The 23,724-nt window shown below is 41.9% G+C and overlaps 2 protein-coding genes across 7 annotated transcripts in view; one reads left to right on the forward strand and one right to left on the reverse strand.

Annotated features, from left to right (window-relative positions):
- Positions 1–23,724, reverse strand: part of MED12L (mediator complex subunit 12-like) — a 397,491-nt gene that overhangs the window by 197,476 nt on the left and 176,291 nt on the right. The gene's annotated exons all lie outside the window — the stretch shown is intronic.
- P2RY14 (purinergic receptor P2Y, G-protein coupled, 14) overlaps positions 1–23,724 on the forward strand; it is a 98,540-nt gene that overhangs the window by 68,543 nt on the left and 6,273 nt on the right. The window contains exons 1-2 of one of the 3 annotated variants that reach the window (XM_005863459.2): positions 6,936–7,537; positions 21,061–21,158. In XM_005863459.2, coding sequence (XP_005863521.2) covers positions 7,434–7,537; positions 21,061–21,158 — 202 coding nt within the window. In that variant the 5' untranslated portion in view covers positions 6,936–7,433. Of the gene's footprint in view, positions 1–6,935; positions 7,538–7,689; positions 8,114–21,060; positions 21,159–23,724 lie in introns of those variants that run through there. The other 2 variants (XM_005863458.2, XM_014537430.1) reach the window with 2 other exon arrangements.

Below are 23,724 nucleotides of genomic sequence, written 5' to 3' on the forward strand. Positions count from 1 at the left end.
GAGGTAAAAAAAAAATTGATTATGTTATTTATATACATAATGCCTAAAGTTACAGAGGAAAGATGGGAAAGGAATAGGCAATATTAATTACCATTCAAATTCTGTAGTATGGAGAAAATATTTGAAATTTAAAAATTTGTGTGAATCTCATCTACACCAAATGGTCCAATGACACTTGCTAGACAGAAGATAGTCTAAACACAGGCCAGAGGAAAATTATGATAAAATATAAATCGATATTGTGAAGGTCAATTTCAAAATCATATTTTCTCCAACCAATTATAATCTTTTGGCGATAAGAAACCCCTGCAATGCAAGTTTATTTTTTTTTCCTTTGGTCTATCATCCAAAATATAATACTTATGACAGGCAACATTGATTCTCCTATGTGCCAGGAACTCACAAAAATATTTAAGTGGATACTATCATTATTTTTGATCATCCTAAGGAAGAGAATGCTAAGGCACAGAGAGGTTCAGTAACAGGCCCAAGGGCACAGAGCCAGTGAGTTAGCCAACATTATAAGTACTTATAAGGCAACATTCTAAGAAGCAATCTACTTAAGAGACATTATTTTCAACCAATCAGACAAACTGTCTCTCACACCCCCCAAGACCACAAGGTCAACAAATGTTTCAACTGTCGAAAAGGCAAGATCCTATAAATATTTAGACTAACAACAACATGCCAATTGGCATTCAGTAAAAAGAGGATTAAATTGAAGTTGTAGAATAAGCACTACAGAGAAAGACTGGACAAAAAGCTGCCTCCCAGGCCAGGCCACTGAAAAGCCATTCCAAATGGTTCTGAGAAAACTTGGATCAAAAATATCTGCAATCTCTCATAATCATTTCCCATTTAAAACTGCACCATTCCTGAAATTTCAGAAGCAGCTGGGTCATGTGCTGCTTTTTTTGGCTGTTTTTTTTTTTTTTTTTGAAGCTAAGTGCCTCCAGTGGAGAGTGGTAAGCATCCCACCTCTGGGCAAGCAGCACATATTCGTATGTAAAGTTGGTAAGTGATATGAGGTTGCCAAATGGTAAGAGAACCTTTAGCCAATTCAACCATTAATTTTTTCCTATGTCCCATTAAAAACAACAAAAACACACACAAAACCCTCTGCCATTTTCCACAATAAAACCGAATGGATTAATACCCAGTCAGCTGAACTTTCAAAATATTTACAAAATTCTCTATTCATAGGAACTTCTGTTCTCCTCACCTAAGGAAAAATAAATGCTTCCTGCTTTTACTATTATTTACTATCTCCTGGGCCTTAAAATAAGAGATCATCCAGACCTTGCTAAACAGTGCCATCAGCACAATATGCTTTAGTCTTCCCTGGAGGGTGGCAGTCAGATGTGACTTCTGGCAGCGAAGAGGTATTTTAGGACCTTACATTTTTGTCTACAACAGGAAAAATAGCAGGACCCTAAAAACTTCTCAAATCGACAACAGTGAGAAAGAGGAGCATGCACATTCACACTCCCTGTGGGAATGAGTGGAACCAGGGACCAAGGACTGGAAGGGAAAGCCCGGTTCCTCACCGGGGAGTCAGGAAGCTGGGCCAAAGAGCAGACCACTGATGTGTGACCATCTCAAAAGGTCTGAATTCAGCACGCTACTGCATCTGCTTATTTCCTCCTGGTATTACGTTTATAACTTGGAAACACTACCCCTAGGGTTATGTATGGCTCTCATCTGAGAGCTTTCCTGTAACCATCATTACTGGGCCAAAGACTTCCTCAAATTAGAATTTTTTCATAGAAATCAACATTTACTAAAGCTGCAAAGCACAGCATTCTGTATCTACTATATATTCAATAATTATTCCATCTCAAGAAAAATTTAAAGCAACAATTAGCCTGTGGTTATATTAACAAGAGCCCCTACCATTGACTTGACCACCTACTTTGACTGAGCACTGCAGGAAGAAAACACACATTACTTCATTTAGACTTTCCAACAACTTTGATGAGGAGGTGACAGCAGACCCCTTTACAGATGGGAAGCGGAGATTTACAGAGATTACATAACTTGCCCAAGGTCCCCAGGCTAAGAGGCAGAACTCACTTTTGTTCCCAAATGTAATTTTTTCTTTCATTTTGTCCTGGATGACTCTCTAGCCAAAGATGGCGAATGGATTCCTCTCAGCAGCAGGTTCTGGTAGACTGCCTGAGGCTCCTAGGAAGAGACTGACAACGTGTGTAAGAGGCTCATGGCAACACAGATGCTCAGCTGTGCTGGGAGGGGGTAGAGGTTAATACTTATGCCCCTCTGCTGAGCAATATTCAATGGCCACAGACTTTCTCTCTACTGGATGCTCATTATCTAGACATTCTCCACTTTTGATAGATGACAAAAGTTTAGGTAGATATAAGTCACACTCTCACACATGAAGGTTACCAATTAGTATGAACCCCCAAAATAGTATTTTTACAAATGAGAGTCACTGTCTTCCTCCTGCATCCCCTCCCCCTCAGTTATTTGGCAGTTAGTTCTCTCAAATTACTTATTCTTACGTGAAATTGGTCTCCCAACAGTCTCATCAACTCCACAAGCCCATCTCCAGTCTGCCTACTTATGACTCAAAAGCTTTTATCTTCTAAGTGATCATCTATATTTTTAAAAAGAGAAAATCAGGGGCCTTGCTTATCAAGTATAATATAATATATGGCTTCTGGGAAAACTACAAGAGCGCAGCATGCACAGGCTCAGAATTGATTTAGGCTTCAGGTAGCATGTAAGTTTTAACAGGAAGACAAGAATAAAGACACAGTTTTGCAAGTGTAGGTGTGACTTTTCCAAGGCAGCACCAACTGCAACCTGCCAAAAGCAAAATACCTAAAACTGAGAACCAAAAGGGCCCTCCACCAAAACATAACAGAGAATTATTAATCAGAAGAATGTGTCAACACACATTTCCTCTGCCTTTGAGGTATAATGCTAAAACGTATCTATCCAACCAAAGTTCGATATAAACACATACCTGGACTTCATATATTTCTCTAAACACAGCTGTTGACAAAAGTGCTTTTAAGCTTATTCATACACATGCAGCTAAGAACTGAACTAAATGAAGTTTGGCTCAAATTATAACTCTAAAGTGATAATAAGAACTAATATTTATACAGCATGTTTACATATCTTAACTGACTGTAAATGGGAAATGTGCAGCCTGGACTAAAGAGGGCAGTCTCTCCAGGTCACGGGAGGAGGCTGGGGATTGCAATCCCTTTCAATACAAGTGATAAGCCTCGGCCATAAATAACATTTACACAGCTCTAATTATATGAACAAGGGATACTGACTTATCCAAAAATTGTAGTCTTAACTATCCAGGTGAAAAGAAGTGTGGAGGGTAAGGGAGCTAAATCTTCATCTTCCACACAAAGAAGTCAACAGATACTTCTGCAAGCCAAGAACTGTCAGTTATGTAGCAATATCAGGGTTGATACCCAAAAATAAGAATTACAAAGTGAAAAGGTGGCCACTGGGGCACAGGGACTATTACTAAATTGCATTACAAGTTTTATACATTGTTTGAGTTCTTAAAGTACATCAATGCATGACTTGATGAAAAACGGTAAATTAGTTTTATTTGAATTACTAACACAAAGAAATAAAAATTAAAAACATGTCTAAATGTCTTGGGCTAGGAATAGAAGACAAAAGAAAAAATAGTGGAGGTCCTCTTTCCTTAAACAAAATTACCTCCTGGGTGGGGTGCCTATGGATTGCTAAGCAAAGGGGTGATGTGCCAACCCCAGGAAGCCAGTCTGGACAGCCGGGCAACATGGGGGACAGAGGCTGCAGAAAAACCACATGCCTTCCCATCCAACACCCCAAGTGACTACATGGATAACAGAATCGGGGAACATCACCAAAAGACCTGCCATCCCCCCAAAACCAGGAGATTTAGTCATTACCATCTATGATACTGAGGCCTAATCAGAATTCAAATCAAGCACTGTAGGAATTCAGAGGGGGGTTACAGTCTACTCATGCTTAGAGGGAAGGGAAGGAAAAGCACCATAAACAACGGGGTCCTGGGTGGGCTCTAAGAATACACATGAGGTAGAGATGGAGGAGAAACAGCCTGATAAAGGCCAGAAGTGAGAGTATAGATGGTGAGTCTGGAAATGGAACGTGGTTTAAGCCACATCAAATGGCATACCTCGTGCTGCTGTGGCTCCACCTGAGCTTGGAGACTATCAGCAGGGCTGGGAGTCAGTTTAGAGGTTTCTGGCACAATGCAAAACTAGACAATATCAACTTCAACACAGTAAAAAAAGCTGTGCCTCTAAAATTATTTCATTTATAGAAGTACATCTTTGATGTTTAAACTGATTTATCTTGCTTTGGACAGACTCCTAAATCCCAGACACTGATACTTATCTCATTATTCAGGGCTCCTCTCATATCCTCAGGTTTCCACACATCCTTAGGTTTGTGCCAGTGGATTCTGTCAATACTTTCTCTTTATTATCCCCCAGAGTGTTGAATGCCTAAGACTTAGAGATTGTGTTTCAGGTACCCCCTCCCCACCGCTCTCCAGTCAGCCTACAAAATGGAATGCCCCTATAAACGTACAAGTTCCATTAAATTTTTTCCCTTTGACATTCTTGTATAATACTTTCAACTTTCAACATTGTCTTCATTATTTAATGTGATGAAATTGAATCAAGTTTGATTTGCCCATAACGAAGAACAGATTTTTAAAATTTTTTAATTTATTTATTGATTTTACAGAGAGAAAGGAAGAAGGGGGAGGGAAGGAAGAGGAGAAGGAGAGAGAGAACCATCAATTTGTTGTTCCAGTTTTTTATGTACTCATTGATTCTTATATGAGCCTTGACCAGGGGTCAAACCCACAACCTTGGCATATTGGGACAATGCTCTAACCAATTGAGCCACCTGGCCAAGAGCCCCCAAGTATTGATTTTGATTAAAATACACACATATGACTCAAGTTTTTTGTTTTGTTTTTGTATCTGAGCTAGTTGTAGCAGTTACTGTATTACAAATAAACGAACCTATCCCTGTGTAGAAAACTGAATATTTATAAAAGACAGTTTGTTTTTATGTCACGGATCCCAAGCCTTCCAAAACAAAAGTGAACGTATTAACTTTTACTTTGGCTTTATCAACGTTTAGAAGTCTCATTTATGAAAGAAACCAAGTGCTATAAGTAAAACCTGGAAGGAAGAGAAAATTAAGAAATCAACACATCTTTACTTTTGTATTATTTTTTTCTTTTTTATTATTTTAATTCCATGAGTAAAAGAGGTAGGTACTGCAGATTAAAATTGAGAAGATAATGCTCTGCTTCAACAGCTCCCTGTCCCACTGGGAGAAATGAGGACAGACCATTCGCAAAGAGGGCACACCCCTCAGGAGCCACCGCGGGCCCCCACAGCACCTTGCTCACAGAAGTGACTAATATTACTTGGTTAACTAGTGAAGAGATGCATAAAATCTGTCATTTCAAATGTATTTTTGCTTAGGCTGAAGCCAAACATTTAATTTTTAAGATGACTCCATGTAAACAGAAAGCAGATATAAATAGAGCAGATGTATGTGAATAGAATAAAAAGTGAGGCTGACATTCTAGAAACAAAGATCAAATTCAGGATGAACCAGGTGGAAGGAGAGAATTATTCCAGACAGTGAGTTCAGGCAGAGGAAAAGCATGAGCCCAAGCAAGGAGGCAAGATCATCGATAACTGCAGGAAGTTCCAAAAGGTCAGTGCTGCTGTTGGGTCAAGCTCAAGGTAAGTCATGGTAGAGATGAGAGTGTCAGTCACACACACCAGGTCTGCCAGGTCTAACAGCATGAATTCATCTTGTAGGGGAGAAGGACCCACCAAAAGGACATGGCCATGCTTGTCTTTTAGAAGTATCCCTCCCATGGGTGACTGGGGGGCAGATACTGTGGGTGGGGAATAGACTGGAGGCAGGGAATATAAGCAGAAAAATGACCTTAGGTTTGGAGAAAATCATACAGAAGAAATATTCAGGTGTTAAAAAAAATCATCAGGTTTTGGTGAGTGTCTGCATAGGAGTGATGAGATAGTGAATGAGAATTTAGTGGCTTTGAGCTTGGGTGATCAGTAGACTACAGTACCAAACAAGAGGAACTCACAGTCAAGGGGAAGTTTTGAGGGGTTTTCTTTTGTTTGATAATGATAATAAGCATGATTGACAATGAGCATGCTACCCCAATACAAAGGGAAAGAAACTGACAAAACAAGTGAAGGTAATGATATAGGTCCAAAGTTGGATGACTTCTAAGTAAACAGAACACAGGAAAGCCGGGCCCGTCCCCCTGAGAGACAACCTATGATTGCATCAATCCAGAGTGCCACGTAAGAATACAGAGTCCTGGCAACAATCCGTTAAATAAAAAATAATCCAGAAACTGGGGTCAAACAGGGTGCTCTCTCCCCTTCCCTTCCACTCTCTCTAAAAATCAATGGGAAAACTTAAGGGAGGTGGGAGTAACCTGAAGACAGATGAAGAGACCTAACAGCACCAATTCAATGGGTATGTCAGAATCAGAGCCAGACTAGACCAGGCACTAAGTAAACAGCCTGAGGTCCTTATGATCTTTCTTCTGATTTGGTTATTACCTTAGCCTTGGTTGATCAAGACGCTCAGGTGGCCCTGGCCAGTTCGGCTCAGTGGATGGAGTGTCGGCCATCAGACTAAAGGGTCCTGGGTTCAATTCTCATCAAGCACAATGTACCTCGGTTGCAGGCTTGATCCCCAGCCCTGGTTGGGAAGTATACAGGAAGCAACCAATCAATGTGTCTCTCTCACATCAATGTTTCTCTCTCTCTGTCTCTCCCCTCCCTTCCACTCTCTCTAAAAATCAATGGAAAAATATCCTCGGGTGAGGATTAACAAAAAAAAAATGCTCAGGTAAACACATACTTACACAGCCTCCCCACTTCTTTCCCTGATACTGAAATGGGAAATGCTCTGCCTGGTCTGTTTTACTCTCAAATATTTTTCGGTTTTCCAACAAATTTTAAGTAGTTAGTTGAAGCCATGTGAATTACAACTTGAAAAAACTTCCCAATAAATATAGAAGCTATTCTTACAACAGCTTCACAGGAAGAGGTCAGAGCTAGGCATGGGAAAGACAGAGCCTCATCAGGCTGCAGCTCTCACTTGGGGGTCGCCCTCTCCTCTCCCCCTGCACCCAGTTTAATCCCAGTTACTGCTGGCTCAGACCTCGATAATTTGTAATTTGTAACCCTAAGCACAAATCAGATCCAACTTATACAAGCACATCGTACATCTGGGCTCCAAAAAGGACTGGACATCTGTAGTACTTGACATTCAAACCATTGGCAGGAAGTCAGCATTTCATAGAGCACTTTAAATGTTTTGGTTTGAGAGCTAATGCAGCATTTCCACTGGTCAACATGAGCAGCCCAGGCAGAGAGCAAAGTATATTTCCCTCAACATCAGATGTCACAGTCGCTGACCCAATCTTGTCTACAGAGACCCTAAGGGACTTGAAAAATTGGTAAGTAAGGAAAGTCCAACCATTGTTGAGTATATTTAAAGACCATTGTGATTTCAATGTAAAATGGCTTTTTGTGCTTTTAATATCCCCCAAATTTTTTAATGGATGGGATGACAAGTGACAGATTTACCAGTGAGATTAGACTTTTCCAGGTTCAAAGACTAACTTAACTTTCCCTGTAAATGTTCTTTTTAATTTCAAGAAGCAGGCTTTTCTTCAATGGGCTCATGCATTAGGCTGTAGAAATTCCTACTTTAAAAAAATTGTAAACTCATTGTTTGTAAAATATAAGGCAATGCTGTGTGTATGGGGATAGTGAGTTAAAATCAGTTTGGGATGTGATAAAGAGCACCAGTACAGCTGGGGCATGACGTAACCCTCAGGGCTAAGGGAGTCCAATGAAAAACTAAAATGCTCAGGAAAAAAAAAAAAGAAAACCAGAATGTTTGGTTTAAGAGCACAAAAGGCCACAATCTCACTAAAAACTGAAACCAAAGGTGAAATGCTTCACGCAAGGAAGCATTTAAAGTCTTCTCTGAACCGCTAAACGCCTGGGCCACTGCTGTGGATCTAATGGTGAGTCACTGCTTTTCAAGGTAAAGAAACAGGAATTAAATATGCCTCATAGTTGCTGTTTTAGCTCCTGTTACTGTCTTAGGTTTTGATTTCCACGTTCTTGATTCTTAACTTCTGATTTCTTCCTCTGCGATTTCACAAACATTTAAAAATCAAGCATGGATAGCTTTTTAGCTTTAATTTGTGGATGGCAAGGACAAAGAACATAATTTGTGGAACTTGTTCTATGTTCGTTTTTCTAGAAACTGAATAGTAAATTCCATAAAATCTAGACTAATAGCTTATTTAAACACTTAATTTGTGATTAGAATCCACTCCAGTTTATTTTCCAGACAAAATAATTTTTAAAGAACCTCATTTTCCAGAGAAATTATAAGAACACTGCCAGGGAAGCAAGATTCCAGAGGACAATTAACCAACTGCAAGCACCTCACTCTCTGCCATGAAAATTATTTTTAAAACCATTCAATTTAGTATTTTTTAAAAGCTGTGACATTTTAACAAATGACTTTAAGTGGAGAAACTGCAACCTCCTAAGTCGTCTAACTCATTTTATACCTACAATTGTTCTTGCCAGCATTCCCCACTTAAAGAAAGCATTCACAGGAGAAAATCTCTCTCTACACAGACACACAGACATTCAAATATAGACACAGATCTCCCACTTACTGTAATTAAAATAAATCGACTAGCATTTTCAACTTGTATCTCCACATCAGTACCACCAATTCTAGGGAAAGACCCTTTATCACATTCTTCAACACATTTCACTGGTTGCGAGAGATTACCATATGTCATCAAGACATTCTGAGAAAAACTCCAGAGTAAAGTTTATTTTGGAAAATATAACAAAGATCTAGGCATACTTTCCCCAATATACCTTTTGGAACAATTATATAGATTTTTTTAACCACTGATGTATAATTTTACTTATAACTATTAAATGTATTAGCATTAACCCTATAAAACTGCCATTTTTTTCGATAAAAAAGTCAATTAATCAGCAATTTCATGTGACTCAACACAATAACAGAGAGTCAGTCTCAAAAGGCAGTCCCAGAAGTCAAGGGGTCAGAACACCGATAATGATAATTTACATAATTTTACATGATCGTGAGATGCAGACTTCTAATTGTCCCCATAGGCATAGCCCCCTGCTTTTAAAGGCTTTGCACAAATACTAATATCAAAATTGGGGGTTTCCAGCGCCAAATTACATTGGGAAAGACCTTCTATTACTGGCTTTACTTTACAGATTAAGAAATGAGGGTCCAGAGAGGTTTAGTGACTTGAACAAGACAACACAGCTAATAAGGACAAGGATGGTATTTGGGGAAACGTCATCTGGCTTCAAGTCTAATGCCCTTTCACCGAACCCATGTTTCCTCTGACCTAAGGAGATGAATATGCCCAATAAAAACTGTGATTTATACATAAACACAAGTTAGAGATGCAAGAGTACCCAAGACTGCTCTGTCCCTTAGCTAGCTGTTTTCACAACAATGGCAATGATCACACTGTATAAGAGACTCAATGTTACTGGGACTCAGACTTTTAGAGGCAATCTCGTGGAAAAAGCAGGTACTTTACAGATAAACAGCTGAACTGTGACACTGAGCTACTTTTTGTTATTGTTTTTTAGCTCTTTGGCCTGTTTGATCTTCTCCTGTCCCATCCTATCTAATAATAGACAAACATGGTAATTGACCGTACCTTCGCTACGCCTCCCATTGGCTAATCAGCGAGATATGCAAATTAACCGCCAACAATGGTGGCGGTTAATTTGCATACGTAGGCACAAAGCAGCAGAGCAAAGACTGAAGGCGGCTCCGGCCAGAGCAGCGAAGACTGAAGGCGGCTCCGGCCGGAGCAAAGGCCTGGGTCCCGGGTGCCGGAGGAAAACTGGTGCCGGCAGCCAGGGGAAGGGAAGGCCTATTGCACGAATCTTTTCGTGCAACAGGCCTCTAATCATCTATAAAACATCATGATAAAGCTATCACCCACAAAGAGCTACAAAGATACCAACTGAGTCATGCTAGTACCAAGAACATAGCAGCTATTTAATTAAAAATGGAATTCCTTCCCCCATTCTTGCTAAGAACTTATTCATTAGAAGTAGTACTAGCAATGGTAAAATTCCACAAAAAAATGTTTGAGTTAGAATCTGGCACTCGTGGAGCCAAAAAAGAAATCACAAAATAAGGGGAAATGAATACTTCTCCTAATTTACCCTGCTGTCACTCCAACAGGAAACTGGGCATCATGAGCACATAAGTGCTGAGTATCTATCAACACATGCCCTGAGAGCCTACTAACATAAGTGGCCAACACTGGAAACTGGCAGGCCAGTCCTTCATGGCGAGACAGTGGGTCTGGGGTGAGGGGGGCGGCAGACCTGAGTCCGGCTCGTGAGCCCCATACATGGTGGTTCCCTGCAGAAAGAGGTCCAGAAAGACAATCAGGCGATTTGCTTCATTCACATGTTTGGTGAATAGATGGAAAACCAGACAACCTTACAAAAAAAAAAAAAAAAAACCTCAAGAAAAATTTAAATGAAAGGTATCTGAGTTGGAAGTTTCACATTAAAAAAAAAAAAAATAATTCCTCTTCACAAAAGTCTTGAGTCCCATTTTGTTATATACAGAAAAATAAGCAAATTAACCCCCCAAAAACTCTTATAGTAAAATATACTTTCACCAGGAATTCTCAAACTTTTGTTCTCAAGATCCCTTTTCTACTACTGAGGAGCCCAAAGATCTTTTGTGGTGTAAGTTATACTAGCAATACTTATTATATTAGAAATTACAATTGAAAAATTTATAAATATGTATTTTGAATTCACTTAAATGATAGCATCAAATTTTAACACAAATAGCACATTTTTATGAAAAATCACCTATTTCAAAAAAAGGTTTTAGTTGCAAAAGTGGTTTTATTCTATACTTTTGCATATCTCTGTAACATCTGACCTTAGAATATCATATCTACTTCTACATTCAACATTAAAATATAGGTTCAGTTACAGTACAATGAAAAAAATCAAATCTCACATCCTATCTAATAATAGACAAACATGGTAATTGACCGTACCTTCGCTATGCCTCCCATTGGCTAATCAGCATGATATGCAAATTAACCGCCAACAAAGACGGTGGCTAATTTGCATACTGCAGGCAGGGCGGGTCAGTGCCATCCCACCTGCCCTGCCGCCATCTGGGCCTGCTATCTGCGACCCGGAGCGACAGGCGTCCTGTGTGCAAACCAACCCGGGGCGCCGGGTGGGGCAGCAGCGATCGGCCGGCCCGCCCGGGCATCCCGTGTACAACCCGACCCAGGGCGGCGGGGCAGGACAGCGTGGCTCCTCTGTCACCCCAGCTTCCTCATCACAGCTCCCTTGGGGGCCTAAGCCTTTAGTCGGACATCCCCCAAGGGGTCATGGACTGCAAATGGGCACAGGCCGGGCTGAGGGACCCCCCTCCACTGAGAGCACAAATTTTTGTGCACCAGGCCTCTAGTAGATACATAATAGGAAAAGGAAGCAGTGTTTTATTTAACAGCCTTTGGATTTTCTTCTTTGGTACCACACCAAAACTCAACAGTGGCAGTTTTTTAAAGATTGGTTCCCATGTGGAATCTAAACCTATATCAATGAATGTTTGCGTTACATTAAAAACCCTTAGTCTAACTTTGTCTTTGAATGACTCTTTCACCCATGCTAGATTTTATAACATCATATAATCAGTCATTGGGCACTTAGAGGTGTGCATTCATGCAGAATTTTTCATTATATAGTATCAAAAATTGCATTAATGTTGGCACTGATCTCAATCTAAGTGTTAAAAAGTACTGCTAATTGTTTTCCTTGATGTGAAGGCTAAGTTTATTCATTCTTGAGAAGATATCTTCCAAATAGCCAAGTCTGAATTACTATTGTTTGCATGTCATTCTTTTAAGTAAAAACGGTGCTCCAAAAAAAAGGCATCTAATTCAGCTAAACACCCACTTGATGCTGTACCTCTAGTCAACCATCACATGTGGCAGAGGCGCTCATGAACAATTCCTATTTTGTCACAAAAATTTATTTACGTATTTATTTATTTACATTTTCTTTTTTATTGAATTTACTAGAGGCCCAGTGCACAAAAATTTGTGCACTCGGGGGTGGGGGGATCCCCCAGCCTGGCCTGTGCCCTCTCGCAGTCTGGGACCCCTCAGGGGATGACCACCTGCTGGCTTAGGCCCGCTCCCCGGGGGATCGGGCCTAAGATGTCAATCAGACACCCCTCTGGCAGCCCAGCCCTCGGGGGATATCCACTTGCCAGCGGGGAGCAGGCCTAAGCTGCAGTCGGACATCCTTAGCGCTGCTGAGGAGGCAGGAGAGACTCCCACTACCGCTGTACTGGCAGCTATCAGCCTGGCTTGTGGCTGAGCAGAGCTCCCCTATGTGGGAGTGCCCTGACCACCAGAGGGCAGCTCCTGCATTGAGCATCTGCCCCCTGGTGGTCAGTGTGTGTCATAGTGACCAGTCATTCCCAGTCTTTCTGCTATTAGGGTCAATTTGCATATTACCCTTTTAGTATATAGGATAGAGGCCTGGTGCATGGGTGGGGGCCAGCTGGTTTGCCCTGAAGGGTGTCCCGGATCAGGGTAGGGGTCCCGCTGGGGGGCCTGGCCAGCCTGGATGAGGGGCTGAGGGCCTTTTTCAGGCTGGCCACACCCCCTTCAGGGTGGGGGTCCCCACTGGAGTGCCTGGCCAGTCTGGGTGAGGGGCTGAGGGCCGTTTTCAGGCTGGCCAGCGACGGAAGCTCCCAGCCTCTCCTTTTTTTCTTTTTTTTTTATTCTGGGATTTATTTACCTTCTATAATTGAAACATTGTTGCCGTCACTGGCGCTCCCCGCTCTGAGGGCTGCTGCCAGCTGAAAGCAGGTATCTGGGGTTTGTTTAGCTTCTATAATTGAAACATTGTTGCTTTTGGGCTCAGAGCCGGGCCGCGGCAGGCTGGGAACCTTGGCTTCCTCCATTACTGGAGCAAGCAAGCCTCCTGCTCGCTTCAGCTGCGGGGCTGCCGGCCGCCATCTTTGTTGGCAGTTAATTTGCATATCGCTCTGGTTAGCCAATGGGAAGCGTAGCAGAGGGACAGTTAATTACCCTTTTTGTCTTTTATTAGATAAGATTGGGGTGACACTGGTTAATAAAATTATACAGGTTTCAGGTGTACATGTTAAAAAATATTTAAAAGACACATATCTAAGGGGTAAGATTGAATCAAATTATCAACATATATTACATCATTAAGGACATTCTAAAGTGAACCTGCCTTTTGTTTGTTTACTAAGACTGTGTGACAAGATGTGCAATGACTAAGGGACAGTGGAGACATGGCCTAGACCAGGGGTGGGCAAACTTTTTGACTCGAGGGCCACAATGGGTTCTTAAACTGGACCGGAGGGCCGGAACAAAAGCATGGATGGAGTGTTTGTGTGAACTAATATAAATTCAAAGTAAACATCATTACATAAAAGGGTACGGTCTTTTTTTTTTTAGTTTTATTCATTTCAAACGGGCCGGATCCAGCCCGCGGGCCGTAGTTTGCCCACGGCTGGCCTAGACCATGGCTTCTTGTAGCATTAGTACAAATGTCGGCAAAGTGAGTAAAATAGGCAAATAACAAGTGAGTACTCTAGGTAATTGAAGACCTTGAGAGGGGGTCAAGAACCCCCATGGTTCCACAGATGGTATTGTGAGAGACATAATTTTAAACTTTGAGACAGAAAATTTTTCTTTTGATACAAAAAGCAGTAATTTGAAAAAATAGTAATTTGACTAAATTAAAATTAGTAAATCTTGTTTATCAAAATACACCTTTAAAAATGAAGATAGCCCTGGCTGGTGTTTCTCAGTGGTTACTGTGTTGGCCCACGCACCAAAGAGTCACAGGTTAAGGGCATGTACCTGAGTTGCAGGTTCTATCCCCAGCTCATTGGGGTGTGTGCGGAAGGCAACGAATCCATGTGTCTCTCTCACATGCGGGAGGCAACCAGGACTGGTCCTGGTCGGAGGCAGCAGTGAGCACAGCATTACAGCGCCCGAGCCGGGGAACAGGAGTGCTGGTTACTCTCAGACATTACAGACAGATATTGCATCTAAAGCAATAATGAAATGGCATCTAACAGCTCCCTTGGGAGAGCTATTACAGTGTACCTGACTGACATATTGAAATCCTTTGGAAAAGCGAAACACAGCTGACTCTGTGGGCGTTAGGGGTGCCAATCTGCATGCAGTTGACAACCTGCAAATGACTCGTGGCTCCCCAATAGCTATAGCTGGCCCTTTACATCTGTAGTTCAGATCAAAAACAGTGTTCAATCAATCTGTGGCTGGAAAACCATGTTGTGAATGTGAACATACTGTTGTACACGGTGGCTGATTGAATCCATGCATGTGAAACCTATGGATACAAAGGGTCAACTGTATTTATTGAAAATAATCTGTAAGTGACCATGTCAAATGGAATGATCTAAAAAAGACATATACATTCAACCCAACCTGTGGGCTCAGGATTCATAAAGAGCACAGCTCCTTCATTTCGCATGCAATCTGAGCACCACCTTTAGGCTGCACAGAAACACATCTTTTGAATTTAAGTCCTACTCATTTTGAAATGAATACACTTGCTTTGTTGTCACATGCTGTGTCTAACAAAATAAAAATTCACTTAAGGAACTGCCCAATTTATAAGTTATTATCACAATATTTTATTAAAATCAAAGGTTACTGAATCCTCCAACAGGTAGAAAGTACAAAATAATTTAAGTTTGAAGTGTGTTGGAATCACTTCTCTGCTATATTCCCACTCCCACCTCAAGTCCTAGATATTTATATTATTTTCCTTTGGCTACATAAGCCTGAATCTAGAACAAACATACAGGTGGTTGATATTTAGCTAAGTAGTTAAAGCTGTTGGTTTCTCAGAAATGAAAATCTTCCCCACCCCCACAGCAAAGGGACATGCATTAATGCTCTGAGCCCCAAAATCTGGAGAGCTGGGTACTGCGTGCTTAATTGGGAAATGCAAACACCATCCCAGTGAGGCAAAAAGAGGTCATTTCCTTGCCTGGCCCCAGGGAATAGAACCATGTATTCCAAAACAGTGCTGAGAAAGAACAGGCTGGAAAAAGTCAGCAATCCAAGGGCTCAGTCTAATTCCAGACAAAGGAATCAGTTCCCAAAGCTCTGAAGTTGGAATTTTCCTAGATCTACACATCTACACCCCTCTCACCGAAGTCACAGGCTTGTATAGAATTGATGAATATGAGCATAAAGTCCTCTGGACTTCACACGTACTCCCCACAGCTGAGAGGGCCCAGAACAGAGGGACCATAAGAAGCACAGCCCCTTCACCTCCCCGATGCAAGCACTGCTGGGTCAGACACCCCAAGGAGGTCTAAGGGTGGGAAAAGGCTCAGGCCTCTGCAGCCCTGAATCACAGTGCAAAAGAACATCGGCTTCAAATCAGCATGGACAACTAGGGGACTGTGTGGAGCCTGGCCCCGGGGAAGTCTGGCAGACTGAGTCCCAGAAACATCTGATCATTCTGCTGCCATCTGAGACACTCACTGAACCCCCAGTGTTCCTCTGAGAACACACTGCCAGTCACCAGGGATGTGATTCTTACAGGAACAGAGCCCTGTGACGTAGCAAGCACTACCCCCTCATTTTAGAGATGTAAAACTGAAGCACAGACACAGTTAGTAACCATCCTGGTATCACAGGTAGTAAGAAACTGAGCCACAGTCTAACCAAGGTTCGCTGCATGCAACATTATCGTGCACTATCTGCCCCCAACAGAGCAGTCAAGAAAGCTTACTTCACATTGCAAAGCCAAAGCATATGAATTACTCACTGTTGATGAGTTATTCAATATCCAGTTAAGTTTTAACAGTAACGAAAGAGCTGACTAAATTCTCTTCCTATATCAAAATGATATCAAACCCACCTACCATTAAGGGGCTATTCCAGTAGATCTCAACTTGGAAGCATTTCGAACTGCCTGGAGAGTTCTTTGATCTAAAAGAACTCTCTGCCACCTAATGGACAGAGCCAGGGATGCAGCTAAGCAATGCACAGGACAGTTTGACCACAAAGAACTGGAACAAAAAATGTTAACAATGCCAAGGTTGTGAAACCCTGGGCTATACCAAAAATCATAGACAAAAAATCCCCACAAAACAATCCTGACACTCCAGATGGTTTGGAGGCTAGTGATGGGGGGGCCATTTTCATGGCCCTAAAAGTTTGGTGCCTGCCCCACACCTTGCCCTCTTCAGCAGCTCCCATGATGCATCTGTACAACCACAAGAAATGAAGACAGATCCAAGTTCTTAAATGTGCTGGTCTTATGCCTTGCTACGAGTTCTGCTAAAAGTGTTTTAGGGGAAGTGGTTGGAATTAAAAGTTAAGACTCAGTTTGGGCTTTATCAGCTTTTAGCCATTAACCATTACTCTGCCCATTATCACGCATAATCAAAAGTTGGCTCTGTTTGTAGCAACGACTCAGGGTTTTGATCTTTGTGAGTTTTAGAGTCTGAATAGGAGGCCCAGGAAGGACCTGGCAGTCAAAACAGAGTCAAGCTTATGCCTTGGTAAAGAGGAAGCTCTTAGGTGCTGCAATTCAGCTTAACAAACACATGGGGATATTTCTAATGTAAGAACTAGCAGTTTCTCAAAGTATGTGACAATATCATTCATCCGATTATGAGTTAAATTCAAGCATTTTGTCAATGACCTAGACTCTAACTGAAGGGGAAGTCAATGGGCCATGGTGGCCAGGAGTCAGGAAAATCAAGTCAGAGCTGACTGAGGATTCACAAAAGTGAGCAGCAGCAGCAAGCAGAGACATCGCCGCTCCAGGGCCCAGGGAACCAGTGCACAGGCACCTGAACCCCTGCAGCAGCTCTGGGTCCCAGTGCAGGCTCCACCCCTGCCGGTTAATGTCTTTTGTTCTCAACTCCACTAGGAACAGTTGATTCCATGCCTTTACTTAGACATCAGTGCAGGACATAGAAAGCCGAGTCAAAATCAAAAGTCAGAAACACATTTCTACTTTCAGAAAATGGCAAATAAAACGGAGGTTCTCCATGCTGTGGCACCTGGAGGCTAACTGGAGAGAGTGAAGGAATCCACACCTGTAGCCACTGAAAACCCTGATCAAAAGCAGGTCACGCACACTCACAAACTCACACACACTCACAAACTCCCACGCACACATGCATCTTCTCTTAAAAAATAGGGTCTAAGTGACTCCTAAAGGCAAGACTGCAGAAGACTGCTGAAGGGCCTGTGTACATGCTCAGACTCATCAACAAGCACAAAATATGCTGCCCATACAGCCCCACTGGCCTAGAGCTGAACTGATCTGAGTTTGAACTTGTCTAGTCATGTTAGCTGCCCAATTTGCTTTTGGTGAGTTACTTGGCATTCGAAGCATCTGTGCGCTCATTTGCATGATAGAGGTAAAAGAAACTCACTGGCAAGACTCTATTGTGTTACCCCAAATTTCAGGCAATCCATGTCCCCCCCACTGTGCCATCACCTCAAGTGTCTTGGTGAATGTACCTAGTAGCTCTCTCTGCCCAAAACTCCCCCCCTTTCCCGCGTTGCCTGACTAACTGGAGGGAGCACACTGTCCGCACTCATTGTCACGTGCTCTCACCCTTCCTGAAGCTGGCTGGTGCTGGTGCTCGTTCTGCTTCCGTGCTGCTGCCTCCCATGACAGCCCCTGCTGCACCCCGAAGTGCCACTTTGTTCAGCTTCCTTCTAGACTGTGACCTTCCTGAGAGGTCCCTTGGCCGATGGATTTCCACAGTGCCTAGCAAACATGTTCTGATAAGCAAATGAACAGAAGGTCTTGGCAAAGGAAGAAAATTGGGAATATGCTAGTGGTTCTCAACCTGTGGGTCGCGACCCCTTTGGGGGTCGAATGACCCTTTCACAGGGGTCGCCTAAGACCATCAGAAAACACATATATAATTACATATTGTTTTGTGATTAATCACTATGCTTTAATTATGTTCAATTTGTAACAATGAAATTGGGGGTCACCACAACATGAGGAACTGTATTAAAGGGTCGCGGCATTAGGAAGGTTGAGAACCACTGGAATATGCAAAGCCAAAGGTTACAATGCATCTTAAGAACACAAGAGTTCAACAAGGAGAAATCCATACCATCAAGTGCTACAGAGAGGTTAGGAAAAGTAAGTGGGGAAAGAAGGATAAATTATAAGTGATGTCCCTGGCAGCCTATGGAAGCTGTGAGTGTCAAACATTCAATGTTCAGGGCAATGAAGGAAGATAAGAGGCTTATTCTTTCAGGTGAAGGAGAGAGTGAGCTTCCCCAGCTGAGCTAGAGGGAGCTCAGACCAAAAGCCACGAGGAGAGCAGAAGGAGCCAGCCACTGTGAGAATTTAATAAGGAGCAAGTAGAAACAACTTTATGAGAAGCAAGAGGGATGGTCAGTTACAGAGAAAAATATAGTGATTTCCATGAAATAAACTGGCATACTTGTAATGACTTCCTCTTAACAGAGGTCTTGGGCCTAGAAGCAAAGAACATTATTTACTAACCCACAAGGACATTGGGGAAAGAGGCAGGGCCAAAAGTCAAGACACAAGAAATTCTAAAATATCCAACTGACCTTGGAATAAGAAAGGCCAGGAGCCCCCTAACCGGTTTGGCTCAGGGGATAGTTGGCCTACAGACTAAAGGGTTCCGGGTTCGATTCCGGTCAAGGGCATGTACCTTGGTTGCTGGCACATCCCCAGTAGGGAGTGTGCAGGAGGCAGCTGATCAATGTTTCTCTCTCATTGATGTTTCTAACTCTCTATCCCTCTCCCTCTCCCTTCCTCTCTGTAAAAAAATCAATAAAATATATCTTTTTTAAAAAATAGAAAGGCCAGGAGCATGACGACATACTTAGAATTAAGACAATTGAATAGTATAAAAGATTTTTAAAGATAAAATATAAAATATTTATCACATGATCTCACTCATATGTGGGATATAATGATCAACATAATTTGATGAACAAGAATAGATCCAGAGACAAATGGTGTGCAGGGGGGAGGAGGGGAGGAGTTAGAGAGCAACCAAAGGACTTGTATGCATGCATTTTAGCATATCCAATGGACACAGACACTGGGGCGGTGGGGGCTGACATATGTAAAACTTTAGACAATAAAATATATATATATAAGATATTTAATAGCAAGTTATTACTAAATATGTCAAGACTGACAATGCAGTCCTTACAGAAATCCCTCCATTCAACCCATTCTAACTGCTCTGGAAACCATCACATACTGGCATCAAAAAGGAAAATAAAGAGTAGAATCAGGACAAGGGAGATAAAACCAGCAGTGATGAGAAAATGGCTTTAGTCCATTTAGCAATGTACACAATGATTACACACACCTATACTATTTTCTAGCGTTATAAGAGTCATTGGGAGACAAATATGAAAAGATCTGGGGCATCGGTTAAAGCTTTTGATGCTTGGACTTGGAATGGCAAGAGGTAGGAGAAGACACCAGACTGTCATTTCCTAAGAACTGAACAAAGGACAGGAAGAAGGATGCTCATCAGAGGCGGGCGCTGAGAAAAGGGTGATTTGAAAGCAATTCATTCTCCATATACATTTCTTTCTAATTATGAAATATTTCAAATATAAAAAATAAAAGTGCAGAAACTAATGTTTGCAAAACCAATGTACCCATTCACTCAGTGTTAACTGGTAGTAATATTTAGCCATAATGGTTTCCAAATTTAAGGGATGAAATACCAGAAATATAGCAAAAGCCCAACCACCCTACACCAGCCTTCTCCTCCTTCCTCCCCAGGACTAAGTGCTGCCATGAAGCTAGAACACCTCATCCTGACCAGATCATGCTCAGCACCACCGTGGACCACATGTAATTTTGCTCCACAAGGAACTTCATCCCTTTTTTTTTTCCCTAAAGAGAACTTCATGACATTTTAGGAATATTACAGAAAATATAAGATTTCTTTATCACTTATTCTCAAGTAGATTTCTATAACATACATAATTACATTTCCAGGAAACCATGAGAGTGAGTTATTGATGACGAAATCTGAATGAATAGACTAAAGAGAATCCTAGACTTCAGGGCTACCTATAATGGAACTGATTCCTATCTGGAGTCCTAACTACAGTAAAGAAAAACAAGGTGTTTTTTTTTACCCTCCTCACCAAATGTTAAATGTACCCTGTGTACAGGATCTTCAAAAAACAAACATGCTACTGAAAATGTGGTCACTGGGCCAACATCACACCAACTACAGACCTATGGGATCTGAGTGTTCATTTCCGCGAGATCCCCAAGTAACATGTGTGCACAGTAGTTTGAGAAAAGCTGTTTAAGAAGGTGACAACCTCAACCAAACTCATCCTTTCCTTGCCAGACAACATGCTTTCAGGTGTTATCTCTGCTCACATCCCTCTCATCAGACCGGCAGTCATCAACCAGGCTCAGCGTGGTCCCCTCAGGATACTTGGCAACATTTGGAGACATCTTATTACAACTATCTAGGACAAGCATGTCAAAATCGCGGCCAGCGGGCCACATGCCTTTTGTTTAAATGAGGCATGCAGTCCGCCGGCCGTGAATTTGACATGCTTGATCTAAAAATACTTTATGTCCAACACTCTCAAGAATTTGTAAGTTTTCCACAGGAGTTCACACCAAATCAATAATCACTAATATTGACAGCCAAGACCAGTATAGAAAGACAAGTGAACATGTTGAAATATTGCACAATTTTACAAGATGAATTTTAAAAGTATTTACACTGCTACCATACATACTTCTCCAATAAAAACACTCTGGTATTCATTTAACTTAATTAATTCATTTTTCTCCTACAACATAGGATCATCTGTAAAGAAATACTCTGGCCACTTCAAGATGACAAGCATTCACTGAAAATTACTTCATTGAAAAGAAACTTCATACAAAAAATTTTTAAAGGTAATTGAAAAAACCCTCTAGTATTATCACAAGGTTTAATAATTTCATCAAAATGTCATGAAGGAATAATTTCCCTTCTTCAGAGAAAGTAGAATTAAGGCACACGATCAGAATGGTGGGAGATGGCCCAGATAGAAGAGAAAAATGGGTCACTGTAATTACTCAGAAGATGAGTAATGACCTCAGCATGTGTGGTTTTTAAAAATATATTTTTATTGACTTCAGAAAGGAAGGTAGAGGGAAAGAGAGATAGAAACATCACTGATGAGAGAAAATCATTGATCGGCTGCCTCCTAAACACCCCATACTGGGGATCAAGACACAACTGGGCATGTGCCCTGACCGAGGAATCGAACCGTGACCTCCTGGTTCAAAGGTCGATGTTCAACCACTGAGTCACGCCGGCCTGGCTCAGCATGTTTTTATTCAGATGAATATATTTCTGGGGTGAGCAATGCTTTGCATGGCCCTGTGTCAACTAAATTCTTCTCATCAGAGAGAGGCGTACAGTTATATGCAACACCCTTCCACTTGAAAACACTTAGTGCAGCACCCTGAGACTTTACACAGCACGAAAAGACAAGTGCATGCACCATCTACATTAGAATAACCGTGGAATGGATATTCTAGCTGTGCAAAGAAGTTGAGAGAAAGCAATTCATAGGCCACTATTACAGAGCTGTCTTTGGGCTTATAAATTCCATTCCACCACATTCTTTAATTATGTTACCAAACACCCAGAGTCATGGTCTACAGAGACTAAAACATTTGGTGCTATTTTACTCCACTCTCCCTTGCCTGCATTTGAGGAACAAGGAAGAGTTCCACCTACGAGAAATTGAAGACTTATACAGTTAAGTGTCTTTTAAAAGTTCTACCACATAGAGAGATCTTTAGTGAGCAGTGTTTGCATTCCTGAAGGCTCAAAGTTAATGTAACGACCACTTTCATTACAGAAATTCAGTTATCATCTCAGAATTAACTGCCTTGGGGGCAGGGCTGGCTATGGCTCCACAAACTGACTGCCCACTTTTTCAGTTGATCATCACCCAGAGGTCCTTTTCCTATTTTTCCCCTTCCCTTTGCCTGTCTTTATCTTTAATGGGCTGGAGCAAGGAGCTTAGAAACCGTAAATCAAATGGGAGCATGGGGCAGGCGAGGAAGGGTTATTGGGCCACCCCAAGACATTCTTTGTTTCCTTTCTGGTTCATTTGGTTCTTATTTATCTTTACGTGCTGTATAAAACCAGCATTTCTTCATTTCCGAAACGACTTAACGTTTCAGTAGGTCCCTTTATTTGGGCATTAAATCATCTCTAGACTAAAGATAAGGAGGAGAGACTGGGCAAATGTTTCAAGGTCAAAGTGATACATGTCTCATAAGCTTGTCCTGTTTTTCATTCAACACATAACCCTGCCTTTTTGTCTCAATATATAAAATTGGCCTCACTTGCTGTAGATGCCTTATGATAGCTCCTTTTTCACACATCTCTCAATCTATCACTATACAAAAAGACTGCCATGCTCCAAGACTCCAAGATCAAGCGCAGTAAAATATGTACCTACAGGACACAATACCCTACCATCAACACTACTGCTAAAGGAAACACTACCTAAGAGCTGGAAAAGTACTACCAAAATTGTCTTGGATTTACCTTGAGCTTTTTACTCATGCAGAGTGTCCCTTATGTTCGCCTCTGCTGGATTCAAGCAGACAGCAGGGCAGGCAACAGGGATGACCCACACCTTCCCCCAGCATTTCTCAAACCTTAACATCCTAAAAGGGAAACTGTTGCAATTGCTTAAAAACAGGTCAAAACCACAAATTATTTGAGGGAAAACACCCATTCCAGCACACCTTGAGTATCCACTGCAGAAGGCAGGCCTGCTCTGGTTCTGGGCTAGTCAACGATTCTGCCAACCCCAGAATAGAAGCAGGGCTGGCAGTGGTGTGGGCACCAGGGCACATGCTCAGGTCCTCCTCACTCTGAGGAACCTGGAAACAGTTCTGGACCCAGGGTGTTAGGCTACAGGCAGACATGTTGCAGATCAAAAATGTACGTCCCAAGACTGAGAAAATGTCTTTACACAGTTTCTATAAGAAAAGGAACTGCGGCTCTCAGTAGATCACTACTGGGAAATTCGTCACTGTCTATATGTTATGGCTTTTATAATCCTATCTAATAAGAGAGAAACATGGTAATTAGCCGTACCTCCGCTACCTTTCCCATTGGCTAATCAGGGCGATATGCAAATTAACTGCCAACCAAGATGGCGGCCGGCAGCAAGGCAGCTTGAAGCGAACAGTAGGCTTGCTTGCTTCAGTGATGGAGGAAGCCAACGTTCTCTGCCTGCGACTGCCGGCCTCTGAGCTTGCAGTTTAAAACATTGTTACAAATATAGAAGCTAAACAAAACCCCAGAAACCTGCTTTCAGCCAGCTGGGATCTCAGAGCTGGAGTTGAAACAATGTTTCAATTATAGAACCCAAACAAACCAGATACCTGCTTTCAGCAGCCGAGGCCTCAGAGCTGGAGCCAAGCCTCAGAGCTAAAGCTGGCCCAGAAT

This window comes from Myotis brandtii, unplaced genomic scaffold, assembly GCF_000412655.1.
Source record: "Myotis brandtii unplaced genomic scaffold, ASM41265v1 scaffold179, whole genome shotgun sequence".
Classification (NCBI taxonomy): Eukaryota; Metazoa; Chordata; class Mammalia; order Chiroptera; family Vespertilionidae; genus Myotis; species Myotis brandtii.